General features: G+C 43.5%; 1 protein-coding gene and 1 long non-coding RNA gene across 4 annotated transcripts in view; one reads left to right on the top strand and one right to left on the bottom strand.

Annotated features, from left to right (window-relative positions):
* FRMD4A (FERM domain containing 4A) overlaps positions 1 to 23,953 on the bottom strand; it is a 620,822-nt gene that overhangs the window by 399,589 nt on the left and 197,280 nt on the right. The window contains exon 1 of one of the 3 annotated variants that reach the window (XM_069765178.1): positions 15,001 to 15,327. The exons of the other annotated variants lie outside the window; for them this stretch is intronic. Coding sequence (XP_069621279.1) covers positions 15,001 to 15,195 — 195 coding nt within the window. The 5' untranslated portion in view covers positions 15,196 to 15,327. Of the gene's footprint in view, positions 1 to 15,000; positions 15,328 to 23,953 lie in introns of those variants that run through there. 3 annotated transcript variants of the gene reach the window in all.
* Positions 8,742 to 10,160, top strand: LOC138676187 (uncharacterized). Its single transcript, XR_011320753.1, has 3 exons — positions 8,742 to 8,797; positions 8,883 to 8,927; positions 10,098 to 10,160. It is a non-coding gene; the product is annotated as an uncharacterized lncRNA (long non-coding RNA).

Here is a 23,953-nt window from a genome sequence, read left to right as displayed (position 1 = left end):
CTCTGTGTCCCAGAGCTTCCAGCAAGCAAGACAAAAATCAAAATAGCAAGCTGGACAGAAAAAATAGCAAACAGAGAAAAACAAGCAGGAACTTAGCTTCTGTTGAGAAGACAGGTCACAAGAACGATCCAGGAGCAAACTAGACCAATACTGGAACATTGACAGGTGGCATGGAGCAATGATCAAGGTGGAGTTAAATAGAGCAGCCAGCTAACGAATTAACCTCGTCACCTGTGGAAGGAACCTCAGAAGCAGCAGCTCCACTCACAGCCACCAGAGGGAGCCCATGGACAGAACCAGCCGAAGTACCATTCATGACCACAGGAGGGAGCTTAACAACAGAATTCACAACAGTACCCCCCCCTTGAGGAGGGGTCACCGAACCCTCACCAGAGCCCCCAGGCTGACCAGGACGAGCCAAATGAAAGGCACGAACCAGATCGGCAGCATGAACATCAGAGGCAAAGACCCAGGAATTATCTTCCTGACCATAACCCTTCCACTTGACCAGGTACTGGAGTTTCCGTCTCGAAATACGAGAATCCAAAATCTTCACCACATACTCCAACTCCCCCTCAACCAACACCGGGGCAGGAGGATCAACGGATGGAACCACAGGCGCCACGTATCTCCGCAACAACGACCTATGGAATACATTATGGATGACAAAAGAAGCTGGAAGGGTCAAACGAAATGACACAGGATTGAGAACCTCAGAAATCTTATACGGACCAATGAAACGAGGCTTAAACTTAGAGGAAACCTTCTTAGGAACATAAAGAGACGACAACCAAACCAAATCCCCAACACGAAGTCGGGGACCCACACAGCGCCGGCGGTTAGCGAAACGTTGAGCCTTCTCCTGGGACAATGTCAAATTGTCCACCACATGAGTCCAAATCTGCTGCAACCTATCACCACAGTATCTACACCAGGACAGTCCGAAGACTCAACCTGCCCTGAAGAGAAACGAGGATGGAAACCAGAATTGCAGAAAAACGGCGAAACCAAAGTAACCGAGCTGGCCCGATTATTAAGGGCGAACTCAGCCAAAGGCAAAAAGGACACCCAATCATCCTGATCAGCAGAAACAAAGCATCTCAGATATGTTTCCAAAGTCTGATTAGTTCGTTCGGTTTGGCCATTTGTCTGAGGATGGAAAGCCGAGGAAAAAGACAAATCAATGCCCATCCTAGCACAAAAGGATCGCCAAAACCTCGAAACAAACTGGGAACCTCTGTCCGAAACGATGTTCTCCGGAATGCCATGTAAACGAACCACATGCTGGAAAAACAACGGCACCAAATCAGAGGAGGAAGGCAATTTAGACAAGGGTACCAAATGGACCATCTTAGAGAAGCGATCACAAACCACCCAAATGACCGACATCTTTTGAGAGACAGGGAGATCCGAAATAAAATCCATAGAAATATGCGTCCAGGGCCTCTTCGGGACCGGCAAGGGCAAAAGCAACCCACTGGCATGAGAACAGCAGGGCTTAGCCCGAGCACAAGTCCCACAGGACTGCACAAAAGAACGCACATCCCGCGACAAAGACGGCCACCAAAAGGATCTAGCCACCAAATCTCTGGTACCAAAGATTCCAGGATGACCAGCCAACACCGAACAATGAACCTCAGAGATAACTCTACTAGTCCATTTATCAGGGACAAACAGTTTCTCCGCTGGGCAACGGTCAGGTCTATCAGCCTGAAATTTTTGCAGCACCCGCCGCAAATCAGGGGAGATGGCAGACAAAATTACCCCCTCTTTGAGAATACCCGCCGGCTCAGGAACACCCGGAGAGTCGGGCACAAAACTCCTTGACAGGGCATCAGCCTTCACATTCTTAGAGCCCGGAAGGTACGAAACCACAAAATCAAAACGGGAGAAAAATAGCGACCAACGAGCCTGTCTAGGATTCAACCGTTTGGCAGACTCGAGATAAGTCAAATTCTTGTGATCCGTCAAGATCACCACGCGATGCTTGGCTCCTTCAAGCCAATGACGCCACTCCTCGAATGCCCACTTCATGGCCAACAACTCTCGATTGCCAACATCATAATTGCGCTCAGCAGGCGAAAACTTTCTAGAAAAGAAGGCACATGGTTTCATCACCGAGCCATCAGAACTTCTTTGCGACAAAACAGCTCCTGCTCCAATCTCAGAAGCATCAACCTCGACCTGAAACGGGAGCGAAACATCTGGCTGGCACAACACAGGGGCAGAAGAAAAACGACGCTTCAACTCCTGAAAAGCTTCCACAGCCGCAGAAGACCAATTGACCACATCAGCACCCTTCTTGGTCAAATCAGTCAACGGTTAGCAACACTAGAAAAATTACTGATGAAGCGACGATAAAAATTAGCAAAGCCCAGGAACTTTTGCAGACTCTTCACAGATGTCGGCTGAGTCCAATCATAAATGGCCTGGACTTTAACAGGGTCCATCTCGATAGTAGAAGGGGAAAAAATGAAACCCAAAAACGAAACCTTCTGAACTCCAAAGAGACACTTAGACCCCTTCACAAACAAAGAATTAGCACGAAGGACCTGGAACACCATTCTGACCTGCTTCACGTGAGACTCCCAATCATCCGAGAAGACCAAAATATCATCCAAATATACAATCAGGAATTTATCCAGGTACTCTCGGAAGATGTCATGCATAAAGGACTGAAATACTGATGGAGTATTGGAGAGCCCGAATGGCATAACCAGGTACTCAAAATGGCCCTCGGGCGTATTAAATGCTGTTTTCCATTCATCGCCCTGTTTAATACGCACAAGATTATACGCACCACGAAGATCTATCTTGGTGAACCAACTAGCCCCCTTAATCCGAGCAAATAAATCAGACAGCAGCGGCAAAGGGTACTGAAATTTGACTGTGATCTTATTAAGAAGGCGGTAATCAATACAAGGTCTCAAAGAACCATCCTTCCTGGCCACAAAAAAGAACCCTGCTCTCAATGGTGACGACGACGGGCGACTATGACCCTTCTCCAAGGATTCCTTTATATAACTCCGCATAGCGGTGTGTTCTGGCACAGATAAATTGAACAGTCGGCCCTTAGGAAACTTACTACCAGGAATCAAATTGATAGCACAATCGCAATCCCTATGAGGAGGTAGGGCACTGAATTTGGGCTCATCAAATACATCCCGGTAATCCGACAAAAACTCCGGGACTTCAGAAGGGGTGGATGACGAAATAGACAAAAATGGAACATCACCATGTACCCCCTGACAACCCCAGCTGGACACAGACATAGATTTCCAATCCAATACTGGATTATGGACCTGTAGCCATGGCAACCCCAAAACGACCACATCATGCAGATTATGCAACACCAAAAAGCGAATATCCTCCTGATGTGCAGGAGCCATGCACATGGTCAATTTGGTCCAGTACTGGGGCTTATTCTTGGCCAAAGGCGTAGCATCAATTCCTCTCAATGGAATAGGATACTGCAAGGGCTCCAAGATAAAACCACAGCGCCTAGCAAATTCCAAGTCCATCAAATTCAGGGCAGCGCCTGAATCCACAAATGCCATAACAGAATAGGATGACAAAGAGCAAATCAGAGTAACGGACAAAAGAAATTTCGACTGTACCGTACCAATGGTGGCAGACCTAGCGAAACGCTAAGTGCGCTTAGGACAATCGGAGATAGCATGAGTGGAATCACCACAGTAAAAACACAGCCCATTCCAACGTCTGTGTTCTTGCCGTTCAGCTCTGGTCAAAGTCCTATCACATTGCATAGGCTCAGGTCTATGCTCAGATAATACAGCCAAATGGTGCACAACTTTACGCTCACGCAAGCGTCGATCGATCTGAATGGCCAAAGACATAGACTCATTCAGACCAGCAGGCATGGGAAATTCCACCATGACATCCTTAAGGGCTTCAGAGAGACCCTTTCTGAAAATTGCTGCCAGCGCACATTCATTCCACTGAGTGAGTACAGACCACTTCCTAAACTTCTGACAATATATCTCTACCTCATCCTGACCCTGACACAGAGCCAGCAAGATTTTCTCTGCCTGATCCACTGAATTTGGTTCATCATAAAGCAATCCAAGCGCCAGAAAAAACGCATCAACATCACGCAATGCCGGATCTCCTGGCGCAAGGGAAAATGCCCAGTCTTGAGGGTCGCCACGTAACAAAGAAATAATGATTTTCACTTGTTGAACAGGGTCACCTGAGGAGCGAGGTTTCAAAGCAAGAAACAATTTACAATTATTTTTGAAATTCAGGAACTTAGATCTATCCCCAAAAAGCAAATCAGGAATAGGAATCCTAGGCTCTAACATCGGATTCTGAACCACAAAATCTTGAATGTTTTGTACCCTTGCAGTGAGATTATCCATACAAGAGGACAGACCTTGAATGTCCATATCTACACCTGTATCCTGAACCACCCAGAGGTAAAGGGGAAAAGAGAGACAAAACACACTGCAAAGAAAAAAAATGGTCTCGGAACTTCTCTTATCCCTCTATTGAGATGCATTAATACTTTGGGCCACCTGTACTTTTATGACCTGGTGGTGAGGACAATAATGGACCTGGTGGTTAAGAGCACACGGAATGACCTGATAGTTACTAATAATACAGGACAAGCTCTGAGACGTGGGAACTCTGCTGACCGCAATCCCTAATCCTATCACACACACTAGAAATAGCCGTGGAGCGCTCCTGACGCTCCCTAGGCGCCTCGTCACAGCCTAAGGAACTAGCTAGCCCTAAAGATAGAAAAATAAAGCCTACCTTGCCTCAGAGAAATTCCCCAAAGGAACAGGCAGCCCCCCACATATAATGACTGTGAGTAAAGATGAAAATTACAAACACAGAGATGAAATAGATTTAGCAAAGTGAGGCCCGACTTACTGAACAGACAGAGGATAGGAAAGGTAACTTTGCGGTCAGCACAAAAACTACAAAAAGACCACGCAGAGGGCGCAAAAAGACCCTCCACACCGACTCACGGTGCGGAGGCGCTCCCTCTGCGTCCCAGAGCTTCCAGCAAGCAAGACAAAAATCAAAATAGCAAGCTGGACAGAAAAAATAGCAAACAGAGAAAAACAAGCAGGAACTTAGCTTCTGCTGAGAAGACAGGTCACAAGAACGATCCAGGAGCGAACTAGACCAATACTGGAACATTGACAGGTGGCATGGAGCAATGATCTAGGTGGAGTTAAATAGAGCAGCCAGCTAACGAATTAACCTCGTCACCTGTGGAAGGAACCTCAGAAGCAGCAGCTCCACTCACAGCCACCAGAGGGAGCCCATGGACAGAACCAGCCGAAGTACCATTCATGACCACTGGAGGGAGCTTAACAACAGAATTCACAACAGTTTACATGCTGTGATAGCTTCAAAACGGGGTGCTACTAGGTACTAACCATGCAGGGTGTCCAAACCTCCTTTTGCATTGGTCCATTTTCCTTTTTATAGTTTTTAAAATGTAAAAAATGACTATATATATATATATATATATATATATATCTATCTATAATTGTCTAAGGGTTTTTCCGTCTGTCTGTCTGTCTGTCTGTCTGTCTGTCCTGGAAATCCCGGGTCTCTGATTGGTCGAGGCCGCCAGGAAAAAAGGATTAACCACGGCGTAGCGAGAAAAAAATTTGAAACTCCAGAATTACGCTTTTTTGGTCGCCCTGACATTGCATTAAAATGTAATAATGGGCGATAAAAAGAACGTATCTACACCAAAATGGTATCATTAAAAACGTCAGCTCGGTACGCAAAAAATAAGCCCTCAACCGACCACAGATTATGAAAAATGGAGACGCTACGGGTATTGGAAAATTGAGCAATTCTTTTTTTTTTTTTTAGCAAAGTTTGGAATTTTTTTTTACCACTTAGATAAAACGTAACCTAAACATGTTTGGTGTCTATTAACTCATAATGACCTGGAGAATCAAAATGATAGGTCAGTTTTAGCATTTAGTGAACCTAGCAAAAAAGCCATACAAAAAACAAGTGTGGGATTGCACTTTTTTGCAATTTCACCGTACTTGGAATTTTTTTCCCGTCTTCTAGTACATGACATGCTAAAACCAATGATGTCTTTGAAAAGGGCAACTTGTCCTGCAAAAAACAAGCCCTCACATGGCCATATTGACGGAAAAATAAAAAAGTTATGGCTCTGGGAAGGAGGGGAGCGAAAAACGAGAATGCAAAAACGGAAAAGGGCAAGGTCGTGAAGGGATTAAAGGGAACCTGTAAGGCCAGAGTCACACTACAGCGAGATACGGCCAAGTCTCACAGGTTAAAAACATGCTCTGGCATCGGCACTCCGGAGTGGAGTGTGCAGCTCCATGTATTGCTATGCGGCCGCACGCTCCGCTCCGGAGTGCCGCTGCCAGAGCATGTTCAAAAACACTTAAACTACTCAATTAATTTTACTTTTATTGGTATCTATTTTTATTTTTGAAATTTACCAGTACCTTCTGCATTTTCCACCCTAGGCTTATACTTGAGTCGTAAAGTTTTTTGTGGCAAAATTACGGGGGTCAGCTTATACTCAGGTTGGCTTATACTCAAGTATATAAGGTATATATACGGGTATATATATATACTAGACTGTGGCCCGATTCTAACGCATCGGGTATTCTAGAATATGCATGTCCCTGTAGTATATGGACAATGATGATTCCAGAATTCGCGGCAAACTGTGCCCGTCGCTGATTGGTCAAGGCAACCTTTATGACATCATCGTCGCCATGGCAACCATTATGACATCATCGTCGCTGTGCCCGTTGCTGATTGGTCGAGGCCTGGCGGCCTCGACCAATCAGAGACGCATGATGTCTACGTCCTTTATGACGTCATCGTCGCTGTGCCCGTTGCTGATTGGTCGAGGCCTGGCGGCCTCGACCAATCAGAGACGCGGGATTTCTACGTCGATGCTGTGCCGTATACTCGGCCGTATCTCGCTGTAGTGTGACTCCGGCCTTAGCAGGATTGTGCACAGTAACCTATAGACAGTGTCAGGTTGGCACCGTTATACTGATTACAATGATACCTTGGTTGATAAAATCCACCTTGCTATTGCGCAGGAGTCGTCTGCTCCATACACCTCATACACACACGGCTCCGCTCCGTACACCTCATACACACATGGCTCCGCTCACCTAATACACACCTGGCTCTGCTCCGTACACCTCATACACACCCGGCTCTGCTCCATACATCTCATACACACCCGGCTTTGCTCCATACACCTCATACACACCCGGCTCTGCTCCGTACACCTAATACACACCCGGCTCTGCTCCGTACACCTCATACACACATGGCTCTGCTCCATACACCTCATACACACACGGCTCCGCTCCATACATCTCATACACACACGGCTCCGCTCCATACACCTCATACACACGGCTCCGCTCCATACACCTCATACACACACGGCTCCGCTCCATACACCTCGTACACATTGAGCTCCGCTCCATACACCTCATACACACACGGCTCTGCTCCGTACACCTCATACACACACGGCTCCGCTCCGTACACCTCATACACACACACTTAACATGGCAACCAGCACAGCAGAGTCCTGCAATCCAAGGATGTCCCTATCATGTGACCCCTGACTCCTCCCCTCCTATGACCTCATCACAGGTCCTGTTTGCACAGAGCAGCCAAGGTGGTGCAGGGATAACCGGCTGATATTGCACACCGTGGATTGTGAGCAGGGGCGCGCTAGTGACAGCAAATGTCAGGGATTATGGAAAGTCGGCATCAGGTGTTCTGACCACCGCTCTCCTGCCCCCTGTCTTTCAGTGACGACTGCCGCCTGAAGCAAAGGGCTCAACTTGCCCCATGATAGCAGTGCCCCTGGTACTAACTACACATTAAACATGTGATTATGCTGCAGTGCAGGCGTCACTGCTGGAACCTGCCTGCAGAAGTTTTTTTTTCCATCATTATGTCTCGGTGTTCATTATGGAAACCAGGAGCAGGTAAGTGACGGATCAGTGACCTGTCAGCAGTCTTCATTATGAATACCGCATGAAGACCCCTCCACAGGTCCGCCCCGGAGCACAATCATATCATTAATTCAAAACTGAAAATAAAGATTAGACAACAACCACGGACGGATTTCATCAACCAAGGTATCAGTGTAATCAGTATAACGGCAACGACCTGACACGGTCTGTAGGTTACAGTGCACAATCCTGCTGACAGGATTTTCTGCTTTTAAAGAAGAAAAACAAAGTGGATTTCTTCACCAAAGGTATCAATATAACCATTATTACAGTGACACTACAGACATGTCTTTACTTTACAAAAACTTGATTACAGGTTCTTAAAATTTCTGGTTTCAGGATTATTTGGGTTGACCGACAGCACTTTAGCTCAGTAATGAAATTAATCATCAAAAATGCCAATTGCCTAATAATTGTGCACACAGTATATACTGAATATATATATATATATATATATATATATATATATATATACACACATTTATTTAGTAACTTTCTAACAGATTGCTACTATTCCATTTTTTTCTGGATAAGTGACTTATCCTTTCCAGGCTGGTATATGAAGGTCAGATTGATCTCTGTGAGTTTCAATATATAGCACATAAAGGAATGTATTATCCATTATGTGAGCTGTGAATGGCTAGTTTAGGAATAGATCTCTCGATAACAAGGCAGATACCGTATGTAATAATCTGTGATGCACTGCGAGTCCATGGAAATTGTATCTCTGCTGGAGCACAGACTGGAATACAGAGAGCTGCGTGAATATAATGGTAAAGGAACCACACATATGTCTGTGAAGATTGATTTGTTCAGCTTTTAATGTATTTCCCTCAGCAACATATCATATATTTTCAGGTAGAGCTTGGGAAGACATTGTGTCCAGCTGGGAGGCTTCGTGAGGTAATTTCAGATTACTAAATTGATGCTGGGGTTCTGCGGGTATGCACCTTATCATCAATAGATAGTGATGGGAAAGGATGATGTCTCTAGACGGAGAAATGTGAAAAGCGAAGGCTGCGAATGAATAGTACATGACGTTCAGTGCCTTTCATCAGCTGCATGCAGAATGATCCTCCTCCTCCTCGTTCCAGTCTATGTGTAATAAAACAGCCAGCTGGTCACGTGTTTTCTATTCAGCTCGGTCATTGTCTCTTCAGTCTACAGCAATTTCAGCAGTTTGTGACCTATTTTTCAGATTCAGGAGAGGGATTAATATAAAGCTTGTATTAGAAAATGGTGCATGCTATTTGAGTCTTCATTGTATTACTATACTATATGAGATGAAGACATAGAGAATGAATTGAATACATTGCATCTACTTCTTCAAAACTTAATTTCTGAAGATTTTAAGGACCACTGTAGCTCCAAAACATGGAAGGTATATGAATATTTCCATTGTAGTTTTCCACTCCTGGATTTGGCTTACAAATACTGATGCACACACTGGCCATATATTGGCATATAGCAAGCATATGGAAGAGAAATGAAGTTGATGTTATGTTACATTTCTGAGTTGTAGAATAACATTTCTCAAAGGAAAGGACAATCTGGCTGACATGAGTTACAGATTCAGGTACTACCTTTGTAGTATGCATTATCTAATGTGGCTATACACCTAAACGTTAGCTGAATAATGGTTTGGACGGCACCTATCTATCCTGACCTCCTTCATAAACATAGACATTCGGTGAGCATACACACATTCTTAATAAGTACAGGGGAATAAGCCACTGCCAAACACCTTTGGTTGCTTATATTGCATAACAACAAAGTACCCGGCAGGTGGAAATATAAAATGCCATTACACCCAACATTTGGTGACATTGGAGAATTGGGATACCTCCATATGCACACGTGGTGGTTATCCAAACATTTTGAAATATGAGTATTGGGAGAATGTCATATGGTCTGAAGAAACAAAAGTAGAACTGCTTGGTAGAAACAAAACTTGTCTTGTTTGGAGGAGACAGAATGCTGAGTTGCATCCAAAGAACACCATACCTACTGTGAAGCATGAGGGGAATGGGGCCATGTACTGTGAGATTTTGAGCGCAATCCTCTTTCCTTCAGCAAGGGCATTGACGATGAAGCATGGATGGGTCTTTCAGCATAATAATGATCCCAAGCACACCACCAGGTCAACAAAGGAGTGGCTTTGTAAGAAGTATATGAAGGTCCTGGAGTAGTCTAGCCAGTCTTCAGATCTCAACCCCATAGAAAACCTTTGGAGGGAGTTGAAAGTCCATGTTGCCTAGCGACAGGCCCAAAACATCACTGCTCTAGAGGAGATTTGCATGCAGGAATGGGCCAACATACCACCAACAGTGTGTCCCAACCTTGTGAACACTTTCAGAAAACGTTTGACCTCTGTCATTGCCAACCAAGGATATATAAAAAAAAATATTGAGATGAACTTTTGTTAATGATCAAATAAATATATTCAACCATAATTTGCAAAATAATTCTTGCCAAATCAGACAAGGTGATTTTCTGGATTTGTTTTCTCATTTTGACTCTCATACTTGTGGTCTACCTATGATGTCAATTACAGGCCTCTTTCATCTTTTTTTATATGGGAGAACTTGCACAATTGGTGGCTGACTAAATACTATACTATATGTATATATATACACAAATATATGTATACACACAATAGTTATTCTTCTGTTTTTTTTCCTTAAATTTTGCTCCAAATTTTAAAAGTAGTTGTACATTGTTAGATTCTTTTACATTTCTTATGTAACTATTTATTATTTATCCCATAATGTATCATTTATCCGTATCCCCAACTCTAAGGCCATGTTCACACCATCATTTTTTTAATGCGGAATCGCCGCGATTTTCCCGCTGCGGGTCCGCAGCTGTTTTCCATGCAGGGTACATTACAATATACCCTGTGGAAAACAGGAACTGCTGTGCCCACATTGCGGAAAATCCCGAAAAAAGCCACGCTGAATAGCTGCGGTAAAAAAGAAGTACCATGTCACTTCTTTTTGCGGAACTGCAGCGATTCTGCACCCATAGACCTCCATTGTGAGGTCAAACCCGCAGTAAAACCCGCAGATGAAAAAAATATCTGCGGGTTTTCTGCGGTTTGTGGTGCAGAACCGCTGCAGTGTGGCTGCCCCCCCGTGCCCCAATCCCACCCCCCCATGCTCCGATGCCACCCCCCCGTGCTCCGACGGCCCCTCCGTGCCCTCATCTCCCCCGTTATACTTACCCGGCCTCCGGGTGTCCGTCCGTCCGTCTTCTCCCTGGGCGCCGCCATCTTCCAAAATGGCGGGCGCATGCGCAGTGCGCCCGCCGAATCTGCCGGCCGGCAGATTCGTTCCAAAGTGCATTTTGATCACTGAGATATAATCTATCTCAGTGATCAAAATAAAAAAAATAGTAAATAACCCCCCCCCCTTTGTCACCCCCATAGGTAGGGACAATAAAAAAATAAAGAATTTTTATTTTCCACTAAGGTTAGAATAGGGGTAGGGTTAGGGGTAGGGGTAGGGTTAGGGGTAGGGTTAGGGGTAGGGTTAGGGGTAGGGTTAGGGTTAGGGGTAGGGTTAGGGTTAGGGGTAGGGGTAGGGTTAGGGTTAGGGGTAGGGTTAGGGTATTTTCAGCCATTTTAACCCTAAAAACTTCCTAGAAAACACAGACTCTGCATAGAAAACTGCATTAAAAAACGCACTAAAAAACGCATCAAAAAACGCACCAAAAACGCATCAAAAAAAGGACCTGCGTTTTCTGCCAAGAGCTGCGGTTTTTAGTGCAGAAAAAACAGCAGGGAAATCAGGAACGTGTGAACATGGCCTAACACTGTCCCAAACCTTAGCCCTAACTCTAATCCTAATCTTAACCCTTACCTATAGTACTATCCTTATGCAGCGCCTGAGAGTTCTGGTCGTTGCAGTAATGTCGCTCTGCCACTAAGGGGAGTGATGTTATGTCTGATTGCACTAAAGGAGTTCACCTGACCAGGTATCACAGTCACACATTACACTTCACACTCCGGCCACCAGGGGGAGCAAAAGGCTCTATGTATTAGGCCACTCCTCACACTCTGGTAAAACTGGGGGTTGGACAGGAAGTTAGAGAGAACGCAGCCTGGGAGAGCTCCAGGGAGGACCTGTCAGGGGTGGGTTCCTGGCAGGTACCTAGGTAGAAAGGACAGAACGTACGGAGCCGCGCCTGCACTACCTTGCGGCGGCATCCTAAGGAAGGACACGAACCGAAGGATTTTGTGGAGAAGTGAGAAATGAAATTGCAGCACAAGGAGATAACCAGTAGGAGTCGTGCCCCGAGATCGGCAACATCCTACTGAGGCGCGTAGCCGGTGGCCGGAACGCCGAGGAAGTAACAGACTTCAAGCATTACTTCAAACAGTGGCAGGACAGTTGATTATAGGTTGGCTGTCTACCTTACATCACCTAAGCAGACATAGGGGGCAAAGTTGGAGAGGGGCGTCTCTAGGGTCCCAGAATAGCTCCGAGCCTTCCTGTCAAATGGGTGCGTCCTATCCAGATATAAACTTGGGGGACGAAGAGAAAGAGAAAGAACAGATACGAAAGTTGTGAGGACTATCCTGAATGCTCAGCAGGGAAGGACTACAACACACAGGCGCTAGTTGGTAGGCACTGATTTCCACCTGCAAAGGGAACTCTGGATGTGCCTTCGGACCGGCCGGACTCAGCCAGCCCTGTTAGCAGTACTCTGGACTGCGGATCCCGAAGTCTTCAGTAAAAAGGTAAAGAGACTGCAACCCTGTGTCCTCGTTATTAACTGCGCCTCACATCATCGCCACCTACACTACTGGGAAGCCCTGGGGATATACTTCACCTGTGGGAAGGTATACCATCTAGCTGCCATTCCATCACCCCAGCGGACCCCTAAGCAGCGTCAGTCACCCTGACCGAATACCACAGGTGGCATCACGAACCCTTGACAAACTACCATCACCCCTTTTATTGGACGACGCCCCTTAGCAGGGTCACGGACCGGGTCCAGCCACCGTGACAACCCCAGCACCGAGACAGAGAGGACCGGTACCGAGTAACCTGCGGCCCTGCGTCTGGGGGCGCTCCACTTACACTTAACCAAGTCCTAACCATAGTCCTTGTCGTAATCCTTGAAAACATATGTAAAATGCAAAGTTTATTATAAAGCTAGTGTTTTTTCTTCACGGGTCACTTTTTAAAATTTGGAGCAGCTCACCAAGCAGATCTTGGTCTCTAACAAAATTACAAGTGATAGAAGTGTGGGAGCCACGCGAGAGCACCCGCCAGTCTTTGTCATCTCCATCCATGCAGAGCACAGCAGTTGAAATTAGTTTGTCTTCGGCTGCTGAGCTCTGCATGGGCAGATACCAGGATGACAAAACTCACTTCATCACACTGTGAGCTATGTCTTGCTCACTGCCTATGTAGAGTACAGCAGCTGATGGCAAATCATCTGATTCCTGACTGCTGCACTCTACATAGTTAATCTGTGAGGTAGCAGCGCAAATGTTAAAGCAGACCTTGGCTGCTTTACTCAGCTTGTGGGACGCCGGTCCAGCACTACCTATTCCCCGCCTTCGCTCTAAGGCCGGTATCACACATGGGAGAAATACGTCCGAGTCTTGCATGGTGATACCCGGCATTGCCGCCGTCACTCAGGAGAGTGAGAGACAGAGAGACAGCGGCGATGCCGGGTATTACCATGCGAGACTCGGACGTATTTCCCAGCCTAAGAAGAATCTTCAGAAAAAGTAGTTAGGGTAGTTGGAAGTAAAATTTTGTACCCCATAAAATTTGGTGCCTAGAGAACGACCATTGTGGCCCCCTATACCATTGATTTACACACGCAATGAAACAGTACCCATACAATGTATTTTCCTGAAGCACTTTAGAGGTGTCACATAACATGACCACATCAGACAGTTACAATTGCTAGCCGAAGTTGCTTTGTTATATTACCAGAAAACAAGGAAAGACATTGAACACTGCATGTATCTTCTGGCAATTCTTACATCTCTTTTATGTAATACTATATAGGAATGCCAGCATTTGTAACATTAAACCCTAACCTGGGTCTGGCGTACACAATGAGATTCTGATATCAAAAGAAAGTGGATGAAAGTCAAAGCGAGTTTATTTATCAATTGTCGCTGCCAGCAATTCTATTCTTCCAAATAGGAAGAAAGGCATAAAAAACATGAAAACACACAATGCTGCTAAAATCAATGATTTCCCCTACGATACGTAATACACAAATCATTAAAAACTGTAATTAATTGACACAGCTGGTCTTCATTTCACAATGTGCTATTTTACCGATCATGCAGAATATTATCCCCAGATAATGCACAAACAACGTAACAATAGTTACATATCATATTGAGCCTCGCTACTTGCAAACAACAAGCCCCTTCTGGCCATGTGCTTAGTACAGCTCAATTTCGGAATTATTTCCAGAATATTTTAGTTGATGCGAATGAGTTCTCTTTTTTTATACAGATAAGAGCTTTTATCACTCTCCATCATCATCATCATCATCATTACTAGTACTCTATATGCAGGCGGGGCTTTAGCATTCACTTTTTTCACGCACTTTCTAAAGCCAAAGCAAATGTAAAAGTAGCCATAAATGACTACGATTTCCTATAGCCTAACGAACAATTCTCCAATCATGCGAGAGAACGCTGGCTAAACCATTTACTGCACAATAAAAAGAAATCAATTTTAATTCGACTGTTGTACAACACGGACCAAATTTATGTTAACAATTGAGATGATGTTGACAAAGCTGAAAATATTCACTGGTAAAGTTTGCAAATTTTTTTTTTTTTTGTAGATTAATTAAATATTTTATCTCTCACTGAATATTTAAAATCGTGACGAGGCGAGTTATTCCAAAGTAATTACGCATCATATAATAATACAGACAATCGAAAGGGTTGATGTCGCTGTTCTACGTGCAGAATATTAGTAGTAGTACTCACCATTTCTCCGCTTCTCCTTCTCAGTGATCCATACGGTATTTTGAAGAAAAATCTGCGGGCCCTGCCCGGGGTCACGGCCGTCTGGAGCACCATCCCTGTATGGGAGCCTGAGTCAGGCTGTTCGCTGGGGCTCTGCACAAAGGCTGGAGAAGCCCTTCCTGTGCAAAAGCTTGTAGACTCCTCCAGATTTCTCATATATCAAATGACGGAGCTGGTTTTACTTTAAGAGACCTTTTCTTGAATCAAGATGTGGCTTGTCTGGAGGGTGGGAGGGGGAATATAAGCACAGTGCCTAAAAGCATGTTTTAAGTAGCAAATCTCTGACTTCCTCCAGTTCCCTCTGCATACTTTGCAGTGCAGGACAGCTTGGGATGGACTAATGCTTCCAGGGAGCGTGATCCAAAAATGTCAAAGTCACTTCTTCCAGCTACAGATGGTAACCAGGTCACTTGTCTAATCAGAGCTCTAACAGACTTATTCTACATCTGTCATGTGACCCCATGCCTTACACTCCATTGGTTTTCTGGTACAGTAAATCACGTGACCATCTGAAAGGAATCTCTTTCGTATCACCATCTGGTGCCGTGATTAAATGCTAAATCCGACATACAGCTTTTGCTTTGGTTTGGGATGTGAAAGAAAAAAAAATCCTCTATATCTATAAATTGGAACACTGCATTACAAAAAAAATACTACCGGTCCAGATTATATAGGAGAGTGAGATAAGTATGGACACTGTTCCTAATATCTGATTAGTATTAATATATCAGATGGCCCATAGGTGTAATATCCAGGTGTGACATAAGGCAGCAATGCAGTTACACTAATCCTCAATGGGGTTTACAGTCTCATTTCTCTCTGAAGATGACACAGACTGATCATACACATTCTAGTTCACAGGATCTTTCTCTGGCTTTGTGTACACGGCCGTATTTTCAGTCCTAGTGTTATTCGGCAATGCAATCCACACTCAGACCATTGTTGGGGTCACATTTTTTTTTCCTCAGACTAAGCCGGTTCAAATAAAAAAAATCACCGCATGCCCGAGTTAGATCCGATATTTGGATTGCAATCAGCTATGAAAGTCAATGGGTTGATGACATCGGAGTGCAGTCCAATTTCTACGGACTAATAAAATGGAGAAGACGGAGAATTTTTTTTCTCCATCTTCTCCTCATCCCAGAGAATCGAATCACAGTATGATCCAACTCAACTCTAATCATAGTGTCATCAGAGTGTGATTAATATAATTGACCCATTTTTCTCGAATGAAAGAATCCATGGACGTCTGCACCTGCCCGTATGTTGCCTCTTGGCTGCCTAATTTACGATAATATTTTGCACCAAAATGATGGCACACACATGATTAGACTAGTGAGGTTTGAAGAGTGTGAAACACATACTAAATTGGGTGCATGGCATGCACGGCAGTTTTTTGCACCCAAATTCTAAATCTTTGTACTTAGTAAATCTCCCCTTCAGGGTCTAACAAGGGGCTTGTTTTGATTGCTACTATAGAATGAAAAAGGAAACAATGTCATTCATGTAGCCCTGTCCGAAAGCTGAACTTTTCTAACTAATAGCAGATGATAGGAATCTACAATACTGCCTGCCGCCTGCCTAATTTAGGAAAAGGCTTTAGGAATGAGGAGTGCCCTATTTCATCGTTTGGTAGATTCTGGAATCTACTGAATGAAAAGTTATTGCCATTATCTGTATTCCTCCATTTTTTCTTTAATAGATTAATGGTAAATATGTCCTCAATTATCACACTGAGAGCACTTGCATTTTTGGCCCTCTGGTACTTTGTTTCATATCCTGTTCCCACAAGCATGTTTTGCATAGGAAACTGATGTCTCTCGAGACTCACGAGCTCGGTTTTCGTTATAAGACTATATTTTGGTGGAAACTATCACGTTTCTTCTTAATGCTTGCCAGAGGAGACCATGCAACGCCACAAAAAGTTGACACAATGCATGTTTACCGTGAGTCCGCGTCATATGTAGCCATGCAAAATTCCCACATCTGGCATTGAAATGGTTAAGGTCGCATTAGCCCGATGTGAGAAACCGTTTGGATAAAACAATCATTCCTTGTTCATAAGTGGTTCCATATGTCTGTAGACCCCTCCTCCCCTAAAAAAAGGCAGGGAAAGTTGTAAGCTTTTTTCTTTTTAATGTAGCGTACAAAGCCCCTTTATTGAGATATGGTTTCTTGTTACATTTCTGGACTGTACAGATATCTGAAGAGCATTTTTACTCAGATACTGGTGTACAATGAAATATCGAGATGTAGTGATTTGTGGATTCAGAGAAAAGAGGCCACACACTATGCTGCAGCTTATAGAAAGCAGTACAATATGTCTGTGTGATCTTTTTCCATTCAACCACAAAGACTTGTATGAAACGAATAAAAAAAATCAAGAAGAGATAAAAAAAGAAGTGATTAAATCTATAGAACATATATCTGTACAATTCTCATTTTAGAATCACAATTTAACACATTGAAATGTTCATAAAAGTGCAAAAAAGTGTCTAAAGCACAATAAAAATAGCTCAAATCAGATATACTGTACACTGCATTCCAAATTACTATGCAAATTGGAAGTGTCATAAAGATTTTTTTTTTCAAATAAACCCATGGATAGAATTGTGTCTCAGGGTCTTTGGATAACTGAAATCAGTCTCAAACACCTGTGATAATTAGTTTTCCAGATGAGTCCAATTAAAAGAAAACTACTTAAGAAGGACGTTCCACATTATTTAGTAGGCCACAGGTTTCAGGCAATATTGGAAAGAGAATCCTTTTCTCTCTGCTGACAAAAGCATCAAATAATGCAATCCTTTGGGAAAGGTATGAAAGCATTAGATGTTTCACTAAAACATAAGCGTGATTGTCATACTGTGAAGAGATACATTGTTGCTGATGCAGAGCACAGACTGTATGCGCTTATAGTCAGCGGGATTCTCGCTTACTCTTTTCTATAGAATGTAAGCTCTTATGGTCAGTCGGGTCCTCTCTCTACTGTAGAATGTAAGCTCGTATGTTCAGCAGGGTCCTATCTCTCATGTAGAATGTAAGCTCTTATGGTCAGCAGGGTCCTCTCTCTCCTGTAGAATGTAAGCTCTTATGGTCAGTATGGTGCTCTCTATTGTAGAATGTAAGCTCTTATGGTCAGTATGGTGCTCTCTATTGTAGAATGTAAGCTCTTATGGTCAGTAGTGTCCTCTCTCTACTGTAGAATGTAAGCTCTTATGGTCAGTATGGTGCTCTCTATTGTAGAATGTAAGCTCTTATGGTCAGTATGGTGCTCTCTATTGTAGAATGTAAGCTCTTATGGTCAGTAGTGTCCTCTCTCTACTGTAGAATGTAAGCTCTTATGGTCAGTAGTGTCCTCTCTCTCTTGTAGAATGTAAGCTCTTATGGTCAAAAGGGTCCTTTCTCTCCTGTAGAATGTAAGCTCTTATGGTCAGCAGGGTCCTCTCTCTCCTGTAGAATGTAAGCTCTTATGGTCAGTATGGTGCTCTCTATTGTAGAATGTAAGCTCTTATGGTCAGTATGGTGCTCTCTATTGTAGAATGTAAGCTCTTATGGTCAGTATGGTGCTCTCTATTGTAGAATGTAAGCTCTTATGGTCAGTAGTGTCCTCTCTCTACTGTAGAATGTAAGCTCTTATGGTCAGTAGTGTCCTCTCTCTCTTGTAGAATGTAAGCTCTTATGGTCAAAAGGGTCCTTTCTCTCCTGTAGAATGTAAGCTCTTATGGTCAGCAGGGTCCTCTCTCTCCTGTAGAATGTAAGCTCTTATGGTCAGTATGGTGCTCTCTATTGTAGAATGTAAGCTCTTATGGTCAGTAGTGTCCTCTCTCTACTGTAGAATGTAAGCTCTTATGGTCAGTATGGTGCTCTCTATTGTAGAATGTAAGCTCTTATGGTCAGTATGGTGCTCTCTATTGTAGAATGTAAGCTCTTATGGTCAGTAGTGTCCTCTCTCTACTGTAGAATGTAAGCTCTTATGGTCAGTAGTGTCCTCTCTCTCTTGTAGAATGTAAGCTCTTATGGTCAAAAGGGTCCTTTCTCTAGTGTGGAATGTAAGCTCTTATGGTCAGCATGGTGCTCTCTCTCCTGTAGAATGGAAGCTCTTATGATCATCAGCATCCTCTCTCTCATATAGGATGTAAGCTCTTATGGTCAATAATGTCCTCTCTCTCTTGTAGAATGGAAGGTCTTATGGCCAGCATGGTGCTCTCTCTCCTGTAGAATGGAAGCTCTTATGTTCAGCATGGTCCTCTCTCTTTCTCTCTCTCTCTCTCTCATGTAGAATGTAAACTCTTATGGTCAGCAGGATCTTGTCTCTCCTGTAGGATGTAAGCTCTTATGGTCAGCTGGGTCCTCTCTCTCCTGTAGAATGTAGGCTCTTATGGTCAGCAGGGTCCTCTCGCTCCTGTAGAATGTAAGCTCTTATGGTCAGCTGGGTCCTCTCTCTCTCCTGTAGAATGTAAGCTCTTATGGTCAGCAGTGTCCTCTCTCTCCTGTAGAATGTAAGCTCTGATCGTCAGCAGGATCCTCTCTCTCCTGTAGAATGTAAGCTCTTATGGTCAGCAGTGTCCTCTCTCTCCTGTAGAATGTAAGCTCTTATGTTCAGCAGGATCCTCTCTCTCCTGTAGAATGTAAGCTCTTATGGTCAGCAGGGTCCTCTCTCTACTGCAGAATGTAAGCTCTTATGGTCAGCTGGGTCCTCTCTCTACTGCAGTATGTAAGCTCTTATGGTCAGCAGGGTCCTCTCTCTCCTGTAGGATGTAAGCTCTTATGGTCAGCAGAGTCCTCTCTCTACTGCAGAATGTAAGCTCTTATGGTCAGCATGGTGCTCTCTCTCATATAGGGTGTAAACTCTTATGCTCAGCAGGGTCCTCTCTCTCCTGTAGAACGTAAGCTCTTATGCTCATCAGCATCCTCTCTCTCATATAGGGTGTAAATTCTTATGGTCAGCAGGGTCCTCTCTCTACCAAAGAATGTAAGCTCTTATGCTCAGTTCTAACAGCCAGCAGGGATCCTCTTCCTCACACTCTCTCATGTAAAGTATAAACTCTTATGATCAGTGAGTTTCTTTCTCGCTCCTCTCTGACCCACTTATATTTTCTGAGCAATTACAAGCTTTCTAGTTTGGAGATTCATGCAAATGTGTTAGCTGCAATTCAAATTTTGGGAGACAACTCAAATTTCTAATAGTCTGCTCAGCTCTACTGGAAATGTAATTTTTTTTGATGCCCTCATGGACTCCAAACCGAAATGTGTGAAATAAGAACCAAGAGACAACCAATGCAATTTGGCAATTCTGGAACTGATTCGGTTGACTAATGGCTGACGTTGTTGCTGTAGTGATCGTTTTGGAAGCTACAGTTTTTGGAATTTTCTGCAGTCTGCCATATGTACATGTTACTATTTCTAGGGATGAGAACATCAATGGGTTGTCAGGTCTACTGGTGAAAATCGACTAGGTTGTATACATTTTACTTACAGTGACAGTGGAAAATGTATATTGTGTCCATTATTAATAATAGTATATGAAATCCTGAATGTACTTGTTTTCAGTTTCTATTTTGCTGTAGTCCACCACGGTGTGAAAGTGATGAAGTGTTATTTTCTGAGTTACATGATACTAGTTGAGGTCACCCATAATGTTCCCACATAATGGCACACACCTGGTAAAATAAAACATAGAGGCTAGAGGCAGTGATTTCTTACTAACACACCAAGCTCAATCTAAAAAATGATTAACACATGCTGAGAGATAACCATGTAGCGACTGGAGGAGTCAATCTGATCCTATCATGAATTATTTAAGACTAGATGATGGCCCGATTCTAACGCATCGGGTATTCTAGAATATGCATGTCCACATACTATATTGCCCAGCCACGTACTATATTGCCCAGCCACGTACTATATTGCCCAGCCACGTACTATATTGGCCAGCCACGTAGTATATTGGCCAGCCACGTAGTATATTGGCCAGCCACGTAGTATATTGGCCAGCCACATAGTATATTGCCCAGCCACGTAGTATATTGTACAGCGACGTAGTATACAGCACAGAGCCACATAGTATATTGCCCAGTCACGTAGTATATTGCCCAGCCAGGTAGTATATTGCCCAGTCACGTATGTAACAGGTTAAAAAATAAAAAAGAAACATACTCACCATCCGAAGAGCTCGTTGTAGTTCCGGCGCTTGTGTGCGGTGTCCAGTCCCAGGATTGGTATGAGCGCAGGACCTTCCATGACGTCGCGGTCACATGACCGTGATGTCGCGGTCACATGACCGTGACGTCATGGAAGGTCCTTCTCCCTGCCGCTTGCAGTGCCGAAGAGAGGACGCGACGGCGGAAGGTGATAATAAGGTTTTTTTTTTTATTATTATTATTTTTAACATTAGATCGTTTTACTATTGATGCTGCATACATAGTAACATAGTTAGTAAGGCCGAAAAAAGACATTTGTCCATCCAGTTCAGCCTATATTCCATCATAATAAATCCCCAGATCTACGTCCTTCTACAGAACCTAATAATTGTATGATACAATATTGTTCTGCTCCAGGAAGACATCCAGGCCTCTCTTGAACCCCTCGACTGAGTTCGCCATCACCACCTCCTCAGGCAAGCAATTCCAGATTCTCACTGCCCTAACAGTAAAGAATCCTCTTCTATGTTGGTGGAAAAACCTTCTCTCCTCCAGACGCAAAGAATGCCCCCTTGTGCCCGTCACCTTCCTTGGTATAAACAGATCCTCAGCGAGATATTTGTATTGTCCCCTTATATACTTATACATGGTTATTAGATCGCCCCTCAGTCGTCTTTTTTCTAGACTAAATAATCCTAATTTCGCTAATCTATCGGGTATTGTAGTTCTCCCATCCCCTTTATTAATTTTGTTGCCCTCCTTTGTACTCTCTCTAGTTCCATTATATCCTTCCTGAGCACCGGTGCCCAAAACTGGACACAGTACTCCATGTGCGGTCTAACTAGGGATTTGTACAGAGGCAGTATAATGCTCTCATCATGTGTATCCAGACCTCTTTTAATGCACCCCATGATCCTGTTTGCCTTGGCAGCTGCTGCCTGGCACTGGCTGCTCCAGGTAAGTTTATCATTAACTAGGATCCCCAAGTCCTTCTCCCTGTCAGATTTACCCAGTGGTTTCCCATTCAGTGTGTAATGGTGATATTGATTCCTTCTTCCCATGTGTATAACCTTACATTTATCATTGTTAAACCTCATCTGCCACCTTTCAGCCCAAGTTTCCAACTTATCCAGATCCATCTGTAGCAGAATACTATCTTCTCTTGTATTAACTGCTTTACATAGTTTTGTATCATCTGCAAATATCGATATTTTACTGTGTAAACCTTCTACCAGATCATTAATGAATATGTTGAAGAGAACAGGTCCCAATACTGACCCCTGCGGTACCCCACTGGTCACAGCGACCCAGTTAGAGACTATACCATTTATAACCACCCTCTGCTTTCTATCACTAAGCCAGTTACTAACCCATTTACACACATTTTCCCCCAGACCAAGCATTCTCATTTTGTGTACCAACCTCTTGTGCGGCACGATATCAAACGCTTTGGAAAAATCGAGATATACCACGTCCAATGACTCACCGTGGTCCAGCCTATAGCTTACCTCTTCATAAAAACTGATTAGATTGGTTTGACAGGAGCGATTTCTCATAAACCCATGCTGATATGGAGTTAAAGAGTTATTCTCATTGAGATAATCCAGAATAACATCCCTCAGAAACCCTTCAAATATTTTACCAACAATAGAGGTTAGACTTACTGGCCTATAATTTCCAGGTTCACTTTTAGAGCCCTTTTTGAATATTGGCACCACATTTACTATGCGCCAGTCCTGCGGAATAGACCCTGTCGCTATAGAGTCCCTAAAAATTAGAAATAATGGTTTATCTATTACATTACTTAGTTCTCTTAGTACTCGTGGGTGTATGCCATCCGGACCTGGAGATTTATCTATTTTAATCTTATTTAGCCGGTTTCGCACCTCTTCTTGGGTTAGATTGGTGACCCTTAATATAGGGTTTTCATTGTTTCTTGGGATTTCACCTAGCATTTCATTTTCCACCGTGAATACCGTGGAGAAGAAGGTGTTTAATATGTTAGCTTTTTCCTCGTCATCTACAACCATTCTTTCCTCACTATTTTTTAAGGGGCCTACATTTTCAGTTTTTATTCTTTTACTATTGATATAGTTGAAGAACAGTTTGGGATTAGTTTTACTCTCCTTAGCAATGTGCTTCTCTGTTTCCTTTTTGGCAGCTTTAATTAATTTTTTAGATAAAGTATTTTTCTCCCTATAGTTTTTTAGAGCTTCAATGGTGCCATCCTGCTTTAGTAGTGCAAATGCTTTCTTTTTACTGTTAATTGCCTGTCTTACTTCTTTGTTTAGCCACATTGGGTTTTTCCTATTTCTAGTCCTTTTATTCCCACAAGGTATAAACCGCTTACACTGCCTATTTAGGATGTTCTTAAACATTTCCCATTTATTATCTGTATTCTTATTTCTGAGGATATTGTACCAGTCTAGCAGATTAAGGGCATCTCTAAGCTGGTCAAACTTTGCCTTCCTAAAGTTCAGTGTTTTTGTGACTCCCTGACAAGTCCCCCTAGTGAAAGACAGGTGAAACTGCACAATATTGTGGTCGCTATTTCCTAGATGCCCAACCACCTGCAGATTTGTTATTCTGTCAGGTCTATTAGATAGTATTAGGTCTAAAAGTGCTGCTCCTCTGGTTGGATTCTGCACCAATTGTGAAAGATAATTTTTCTTGGTTATTAGCAGAAACCTGTTGCCTTTATGGGTTTCACAGGTTTCTGTTTCCCAGTTAATATCCGGGTAGTTAAAGTCCCCCATAACCAGGACCTCATTATG

Source organism: Ranitomeya imitator, chromosome 4 (assembly GCF_032444005.1).
Source record: "Ranitomeya imitator isolate aRanImi1 chromosome 4, aRanImi1.pri, whole genome shotgun sequence".
Lineage (NCBI taxonomy): Eukaryota > Metazoa > Chordata > Amphibia > Anura > Dendrobatidae > Ranitomeya > Ranitomeya imitator.
The sequence above is the reverse complement of the archived record's forward strand: the minus strand, read 5'-3'. Positions and strand labels throughout refer to the sequence as shown.